Below are 9047 nucleotides of genomic sequence, written 5' to 3' on the forward strand. Positions count from 1 at the left end.
TGGCTGACGCTTTTATCCAAAGCGACTTACAATTGCTATATATGTTAGCAACGAGGGGTTAAGTGTCTTGCTCAGGGACACATTGGTGGATGTCTGACATTACTGTCAAATTATGTTTATATAAAGTAACCCCCGTATTGAAATGACAAAAATATGTAAATATAAATGCTCTGTACTTGTATAGCGCCTTTCTAGTCTTTTTGACCACTCAAAGCACTTTTACACTACATCTTCATTCAGCATTCACACACTCGGGGTTCCGCCGACCTCCCAATTAACGGGCAACCTGCTCTACCTCCTGAGCCACAGCCACCCCCAGTATATATGTAGATATATTGGAGAGTTGCTTGTAATTATTGTCAAACAATGTTTATATAAAGTAACCCACGTATTTAAATGGTAAAAGTATGTAGATATATCGAGAGTTGCTTGTAATTACTGTTAAAAACAATAACTTAATATCACTTGATCCTGTTTTTTTTTTTTGTACAGGATAAAACCAATATTTAACAGGAATTAACTGTAAATATCTTGAATAATGACATAAAATAAACGTATATTGAATAATGACATAAAATAAACATAAATCTATGCTTTAAATTATGGTATTTGAAGGTAATTATATGAATTTTCTTTGTGCTTTACATTGAAAAATCTGTACTTTGACAGGGAGTTCTTGTGGATGGATTGGACAATCTTAAAAATACCAAAGAATACTGTATTGAAACAGCAGTCTTCGTTTTAATTATGTAATTTTAAGGTATTTTTGCAATATTTTTAAGTTTCTATACAGATTTATACATTTGTTTAACATTCTACAGAGGTTGTTTTTAATGATTTTTTTATTCCACATCTGTTCGACTGTAAAAATATGGAAAATGTTTACAGTAATTATCTGTTTACCGTTATTTTATTATTTTTCCTTTTTTTTTTTTTTTTTTTTTTACAGTGTATTGATTCTGTACAAAATGAAGTACAAAGCAATGGTTGACAAAGGTGCTATAGGAGTAGTTGCACTGTGATAGCTACAACGTGTAGACCTTCTGTAAGACAATAGACAACTGCTGGAACTCTGATGTTAACAGAAAAGAGGATGAGGAATAATTAACATTTGGTGCTGCATCTCAGCTTTGACTCTGACATGGCCTGCTTCACCATGATTGGAACATTACACAGTATTTCCCACTGCGTGTGGACAGTTGTCTCTTGAATAAACACAGCAATTTTATGTGGACACACTTACACATGAGGATTCAAAGTTCACTGGCAGCTAGCACTATCTCATAACCTATGCGCAGGATATAAATGTCCAGATTGTATATAGTCATAACCATGATGTAATCATCTAGGTTTGTTCTGACCTTCATAACATGTCTTTGTCTTGTTTTAACTGAGCAGATTGACATCCCCCTCAGAAATCATGAACTGAAGAGGCTCAAGGCTGGCAAAGCCTGCAGCAGGTTAATGATTACAGCAGCTCTGCTTATCACAACAGCCCTTCTCTTTGTGTCAGAGTGACGGACTGTGGACACAGTGTTTTGGTGTTTGAGTGGACAGCCATGTCAGGGCAGCGTGTGTGTGTGGCAGACTTCGAGGAGGAAGCCAGGAAAGTTCTTCCTAAAGCTGTGTATGACTACTACCGCTCAGGGGCTGATGAGCAAATCACACTGGCTGACAACGTTGCTGCCTTTAACAGGTACAACACACACAGACACACACACACACACACACATATTGAGAGGCTCTGTTGGACACTGTGTTTTAGCATGAAGCCAAAGTTCAACTAAAGCCTAGTTCACACTACAAGATTTTACGCTCAGTGAGCTTGGTAACCGTCGGGCTGTGATCGGGGGTAAATCACCAATCGACTGGCGGTCGCCAGTCGTTAAGTGTTAACTACTCAATGATGCATTGAAACGGCTCCCTGACGCATCGCTGACACATCGCCGACAACAGCCAGATATCTAGCACGCCAAATATCTGGAGGAGTTGGCCGACTCGAGTACTTTTTCACTGCAAAACACTTTTTACTCTCCTCCAGCTCTCTTTGGTGCACAGACAATCCCTGCTACTTGTGTGTGCTAATCCATTATTTTACTCATATTCTTTGTCTTTATCATTTTTATCATTACAATAAAAAAAAAAAACTGTTTCATGTATAGTTTAGCCTCATTTCCCATTTCACATTTCACGTGTGTTTTCTTGACAAAACGTGGTTTGGAGACCAGCCTTTGGGTGACAGAGTCATTGTCAGGTGGTGTAGCCTGTGAACCCCTGTCACTGATCAGTCACGTAGTGTGAACGCCACAATGACTTTAAGACTCCTGTCACAAGACAGCAAGATGTGGTCTGAACAGCATGCCAATTTGCCGACATTGAAAGTTGTGTAGTCTGCACGAGACTTAAAGCTACAAACAGCAATGTGCCTCAGACTCTAAAGTACTATAGTACTATTTACTGTGACATTTGTGTCATCTGCAAAGCCCTGAGCAAGAAAGATAAGAAGATAATGGTGGCAGATACTTTAGAATGTGGTGAAACACCCGTATTTCAAAACAGGTCGTCTATCTTTTGTCATTCTGCTTTTACATGTATGTGCAGGTTCATCTTTTTTGTACTTAAATGTCATGTATTCAATTTCTTTTTATGATTGCTTTGTCACCATTCCCTTTTCTACAGCGTTTTTTATTGATGTAAGCAGCAGTCACACTCATAACTACTCCTTCCTATTGTTATTATTCTTGTCTTCAAAATATGTGTATAACTTTATGAAGTTTCCTATATTTTAATGCAATATGTATACATTTTACACTTACACAGCACAATTCTTCCCATCTTACAGTGTAATTATTTGTACTAACTCTGTACTAGTACAGTACATAGGTTCAAGATACCTATTCTAATATAAGCCTGACCATCCTAGAGAGCGTAAATTTTGGGGTGAATGGTATTCTTTGTGGTGAAAACGCAGCAGCTGCCTGTTTGTTTATTTGCTGGGTATTTCTAGTTGGACCTTGGGCCTGTTGAGTCAGGAAACAGAGTTTAGACCCAGATGTAAACACCAGAGGCTCTGATGCAGCTTGAAGGTTTATATAAACACCAACAGAAAATGTCAGGCCTACACAAGGTGAAGCAGAAGTCCAAACAAAGGCAGGTAAACATGAACATATATCCAAACAAGGTCTCAAAATCCACAGCAAGGCCAACACGGAAACAACCAGGGAAATGCTCGACAAACAATGACAACACTATGAGAAGTGACTACAACAGAGGACAATTTATACTTGAGCACACCACACACACATCAAGCAGGCAGGGCAATTAACCACAGGTGAGACACATTAGAAATCAGGGCAGACAGGAAGCTAGACAGAAACACCAGGCACTGACAATACAAAATAAAACAGCAAGAAAAGCATGCGACAATGGTGACAAGAGTACAACAGAGAAAATGGAACCAATGATTAACTGACAAAACATATGGACAAGAACACAGAAGCAGGGAGTAAATCAGGGACGGGCATAAACAAGAATAGCAAAAGAAAACACCATGGGACATGTACAGATATTTGGGGGGGCAGGGGCTCAAGTGAAAAAAAGGGCATTTCTCACAATTTGAAAACATATATAAATAAATAATATTAAAACACTGATTTCGTTACCAATTTATTTGAATTACCTCACACTCACGCAATCGTTTCATTCTCATCAGATTTCTACAAAATAATCAATTCACATCACGTTCTTCTTTAGTATTCACTAGGTTTATCACAAGAGCGATCAACAGCAAACATTGCATGTGACATGCCACAATGTGTATGTTTTCTATGCTACTAGTTTCAAGTATACATTTAGAATAAATGACTGCACCAAGGAGAGGGACACTCAAATTAAATATTTGAATAATTTTTGTTTCACAAGTGAGAAAACCAATAACTGATGGTGACATGGATTTTGTTTCATATTTGAGGAAGGGCTGTCTGTGTCATGTAAAGATCTATCAGCATACAACAAACTAATAGAATAGAATGCATACTTATTAGATGAGGAGCCTATGATCATTTTTTTAATTTGTAAACACCTAATTTGCATATCAATGAGGTGGCGATTGTGATGAAGTTATTGGACACAAATTTTACTGTGTTCACCTGCAGTGTCTCAGTGTAATGTACAGTACATTAGCCTGTATGGTCACTATATATTGCCTTAGCTAAACTTTAGCCAACATTACATTAGCTAGTAGAAGCTCATAATGCATTTTAGCAAGAAGTCGAATGCACATGCTCAGTGTCATATCCAGAGGTTGTCTTTGTATGAGTGCTGCCAGCATTGCTGCAGAGGCTGAAGGGGTGGGGGGTCAGCCTGTCAGTGCTCAGTGCATGTCCCCCTAACATTTCAAAAATCTATGTTTTGTCCCCCTAACTTTTCTCTGGCGGAGTTGGCTCAGAGCCAAGGCAGTTTACAATGAGTGTCAATTACACACTCCACATCAGACGGTTGGAACGCGGACAAAACAAAAAACGTGCAACACAACGCAAAGGTGGTGAAAAACGTTTGCTTGAGGCAGGTGCAACAAAGTCCCTCAATATTACAGACCTTTCTTTTGTGCTGCTGTTACTTATAGCCTACCTGAAGACAGTAGTGAGGACGCCTGCAGGAGGGTGGGTAGTAACTTGTTACAAGCGACGCAAATTTTCAAAATAAATAAACAAAATAAAATAAACTAATGCCTCGTGCAGACTACACGACTTTCAGTGTCGGCCAATGGCCGTGCTGTTCACACTACACAACTTGCATCTTTGATTACTTTGATGGAACTATGTCCTGTGGTCTGATGAGACCAAGATAAACTCATTTGGCAAGACAGCTTGATCCACTGATCCTGCTGAAAGATAAGTCTGCAACATCTGATGTCTTTCAGAGAGAGTAAGGCAGAGGTTTTTGAAATTCTTCAAATTCCATCTCTTGAAATAACTGTGCTTACTTTCAAAGCACATTGTCCATAGTCTGATCAAGGGACCAAACTTCAGAATCATTGCTGGGTAATGATGTAAATAATGATGCTTTGGTTTCAGGCTACTTTCATGGAATAAAGCTTTTCTTGACTCTAAATATTCTTGAATAAGAACATCAAGATATGCAACCTGAGGCAGAGAGATTTTCTGAGCACAAATCATGTCCACAATGTCTTTCAGCTGCAGAGTCAACAGCCACTCATCATCTGCTGTATCTTTCACTCAATTGTGAGTTATGAGAAGCAAACTCTCTGTTTCCATGACATGTGGGTGGTAAATTAAGATTTAACGTTGAAAATTTGTTTGCATCCTCTCATTGGACGACTCACAACACGTCCTTCAACAATATGCTCCTTCATGTGAGCTATTAGCTCTTTATTATCTTGGCACTGGCGTTCACATAATGCTATTCCACATTTATTCAGTCCCTGTGCGCTGTTGAAACCAGGCCTTGGAAACAAAACCTTATGAGTTTGGCTGCCCAAACGCTGAGTTTCTCTCTGCGGAGCCTGATGCGGCTGTCTGCATTTCCTCATTCAGACTGTCGATATCAAAGCACATATTGGAACGCAATTACATCTTTAGAAACATCGATATCCCAGTTAGACAGGGATTAGTGTTTTACTATTAGTGTTTTTACCCCAACGTGATCTTGAACATGAACGCTTTTATGATCAATCCGTCATTGATGTATGGACAAAGAGTTCTCTTTGGACATCGTAAATTTATCCTCAGCACAGAATAAAATCTATAAACTACTGTCCTTTATAACACAGTGACTCTTTGGACATTAAGGCAGCTGTCAGGTTGGCAACAGTTGCACAAAAACACTTACCATGCGCTACAGTGCTGCAGTAGGCTGTACTGTTTAAACTAATTTGTATAAAACTGATCAATGAACAGTAACCTTTCGTCTTGTAGTGGCACATTCCTATCGTAGTTATCAGCTGGATATTAAGTGAATTTTTCTGAGTACGGATGACTGTGGTGCAGCTGAAACAAATAAATGTAGTTTAAAAGTGAGTTTTTCATTATTTGCTGATAGTCTGAATGTGTTCTGACAGCATTTCATAAAATGCAAAATGAGCCAGATTGTATTAATGTGACATACAGTAGATGTCTAAAACTTCACAGTCAGTTTGAACCTAGACACATTTTACACTGCAAAAAAAATCATTAATAGCCATAGGCCTACTGAGTTGGACTGTCACTTTACAATCACAGGTCCATGAAGAGCCTAAACTGTGTCTAATCTGTCCGATTAATATTTTCATCATCAGTTATTGCCACCGGCATTTAGCCCCGTCAGGTTCCAGCTGAATAAACATGCCTGTCGCTATTTAAAATGAACAACAGGCTGTAGGGGAATTCCAGCACTATCATTCATTAAGGAAATTCCAGTCTGGTAAATGATGAATGAGCAACACTGTATAAAATCTAATATTAACATATCGATCTTGCGTTTTAGAGCCAATCATGGTCCGCGTTGGCAGAAATCATATTTATAGCTCCACCCGATTAAAAGGCTCTGCCTTTATTTACCCGTTGCCATGGTGAACCGTAGTATCGGAGCTCCATTGATGATGGCTTTTTTTCATCCCCACGCTGCGCTTCAATCAGGTTCAACATACTCAGAGTTGACTGAACTAATTCTGATCGGCCTTTCTGAAACTGAAAACTCTGAGTTTGACTGCTCAGAGTTCGTCAACCCAGAGTTCAGGTTTACACTCAGAGTTTGTTGAACCTGGGCTCAGGACAACAACTGGTATTCTGACGACTCCAATGACGAATACGTGTCGGACAAAGACTACGACCACAAGTACAAGGACGAGGAGAGTGATCAGGATCGAGAAGGAGGAGACGAAGAAGAAGATCGAGAAGCCGAAGAGCAGACCTTTGCGTCCAAAAACGGTAAAATCACATGGTCCTCTGAGTGTCAGCATCACAATGCAACACAGGGAGTGTCCGCAACATCAGGAGCGGGGGCCTCAGCAAACATCACAACCCCGGGACCCACCCCGACTCCGCGGTGACATCGTCGCCGCCTTCTGTTGTTCATGCCCGCGATAGAAAAAGTCATCTTGGAGATAACCAACTTGGACGAGACCAACCTGTGCGCCTATGTGGGGCTGCTCATCCTGGTGGTCGTGTACAGGTCCTGGGGCGAGGCAGCGGCCAGCCTGTGGGACGCGGAGAGTGGACGGGCCATATTCTGGGCCACGATGCTGCTCAAGGTCCTTATGCGTACTCGACGCTGCTGCGATTCGACGACCGCGAGACCAGAGAGACCAGAGACGTGCCGCAGACAAAGTGGCTGCGGTCAGAGACCTGTGGGACAGGTGGGCAGAGCGGCTTCCTTGCCTGTACAACCCAGGGCCCGAGATAACAGTGGACGAGTAGCTTGTTCCCTTCAGAGGTATTGCAGTGTTGTTATAGTTGTTGTTATTTGTATGCTTCTTTTTCTTCCTCTTCTCCTTCCTATTATTATTATTATTATCTCTCTCCATCATTCCCTCTCTCTCTCTCACCCATCACATAAATTAAATAAGATTCAATTCAGTCCATAAATTTCATTACATAAATAAAAACAGGTGTGTGTGTTAATGTATTAAAAATTTAAATAAATAAATAATATTTCTCTCCATCGCCCCCTTTCCACAGGTCGCTGTCCCTTCAGTACATGTACATGCCCAGCAAGCCGGCCAAGTACGGCATCAAGTCCTGGGTTGCCTGCGACGACAAATCTAGCTACGCCTGGAAGATGCAAGTCTACACCGGGAGGCCCCTCCCTGCGGCAGCAGGAGGACCCGCTCCCACCTCCGAAATGAACCTGGGCATGTGGTCGTGCTCGACCTGACCAAGGCGCTCGCGGGTCCCCGCCACGTAACCTGCGACAACTTTTTCACCTCCTACGAGTTCGGCCAGCAGCTCCTCGAGAGGAACCTCACCATGCCTAGAACCGCCAGGAAGAACAAGCCCGAGCTTTCGCCACCAAGGGCAGAGCGGTCTCCTCAGCAGGGGTTGTAGCCAATTATGTGGTCTGGTCTCTGCCACACAGACCACTGGTCGCTGCCACTAGGGGCGCTAAAGATACCGGTCTCTGCCACACAGACCACTGGTCGCTGCCACTAGGGGCGCTAAAGATACCGGTCTCTGCCACACAGACCACTGGTCGCTGCCTTGCTGCCACACCGACCACTGGTTGCTACCACAGTCTCTAAGGGAACGCTCCTTTCTGTTCCTTGTCACACAGACTGTGGCTGTATTAAAAAAGGTCAGTTTCAAGTTTTTATACAGTCTATGGTTCCAAAGTAGACCTAAAGTGACCTTAGATCATTTAAATGATCTCAACTTGCAGATGATACAATTTTTTTTTGTCTAATAGAGAGGAATGGATCAAAGCAATTTTCTACTGTATCAGGCTTAAGAATGAACTTGAACAAATCTGTTTATTATTTACACCGCATGACTGACAGGATGGCTGCACTTCTCCACCATCAGCCATTATCGTGCTCACAGTTTTGAACAAACAGGTTAAGGCCGCAACCAGCGAACATGAAACTAGAATTAGACTCTGTATTGACTGCTTTGTTTAGCATTATTGGCTTTTTGATGCATCCTCCAATTAGTACAGCGCTACATATGATAATATGCTTGCTATTGTGTGCCGGCAGCCATCAGTGCGTAAAATAATAACACTTAAATGTTATACCTATTATAAAGGGCAAAATTGCATCTCTCCTTGAGCAATAGTCTTTGGTGGCATTTTTCACGCTATTAAAACTCAAACTTTTGTTGCAATATCGCAGACATCAGGTGCAAGTAATGGACTGCTGTGTGTGTGTTTGTGCATGTGGGCATGAGATGAGGCTCCACACTGCTGCCACACTGGTCTGTGTGATCGCTGCCACACTGACCACTGGTTGCAGTTGGTTATATCTACTGTAATACATCTTTATCATAATTCTTTGTTAAAATATTATGGATTATGCCTATTCTTATTGTTGCACTATATATTGCAGTTTGTGTGGT

General features: G+C 41.3%; 1 protein-coding gene across 1 annotated transcript; it reads left to right on the forward strand.

The window, feature by feature from the left end:
- Positions 1-1559: 1559 nt before the first annotated feature.
- LOC123957394 lies at positions 1560-8081 on the forward strand. The gene is made up of 5 exons (XM_046030140.1): positions 1560-1696; positions 4625-4661; positions 6770-6926; positions 7086-7431; positions 7677-8081. Exons 1-5 carry the CDS (start codon positions 1560-1562, stop codon positions 7870-7872), a joined length of 873 nt encoding a protein of 290 aa, XP_045886096.1. The 3' UTR covers positions 7873-8081.
- Positions 8082-9047: the final 966 nt, after the last annotated feature.

Source organism: Micropterus dolomieu, linkage group LG02, assembly GCF_021292245.1.
Source record: "Micropterus dolomieu isolate WLL.071019.BEF.003 ecotype Adirondacks linkage group LG02, ASM2129224v1, whole genome shotgun sequence".
NCBI classification, from domain to species: domain Eukaryota; kingdom Metazoa; phylum Chordata; class Actinopteri; order Centrarchiformes; family Centrarchidae; genus Micropterus; species Micropterus dolomieu.

Coding starts and splice junctions, on each gene's coding strand:
- LOC123957394 (XM_046030140.1), top strand. CDS start 1,560: ATGTCAGGGCAGCGTGTGTGTGTGGCAGACTTCGAGGAGGAAGCCAGG. Junction 1,697..4,624: donor AACGTTGCTGCCTTTAACAG/GTACAACACACA, acceptor TGTTACTTATAG/CCTACCTGAAGACAGTAGTG. Junction 6,927..7,085: donor GACCTTTGCGTCCAAAAACG/GTAAAATCACAT, acceptor TGCCCGCGATAG/AAAAAGTCATCTTGGAGATA.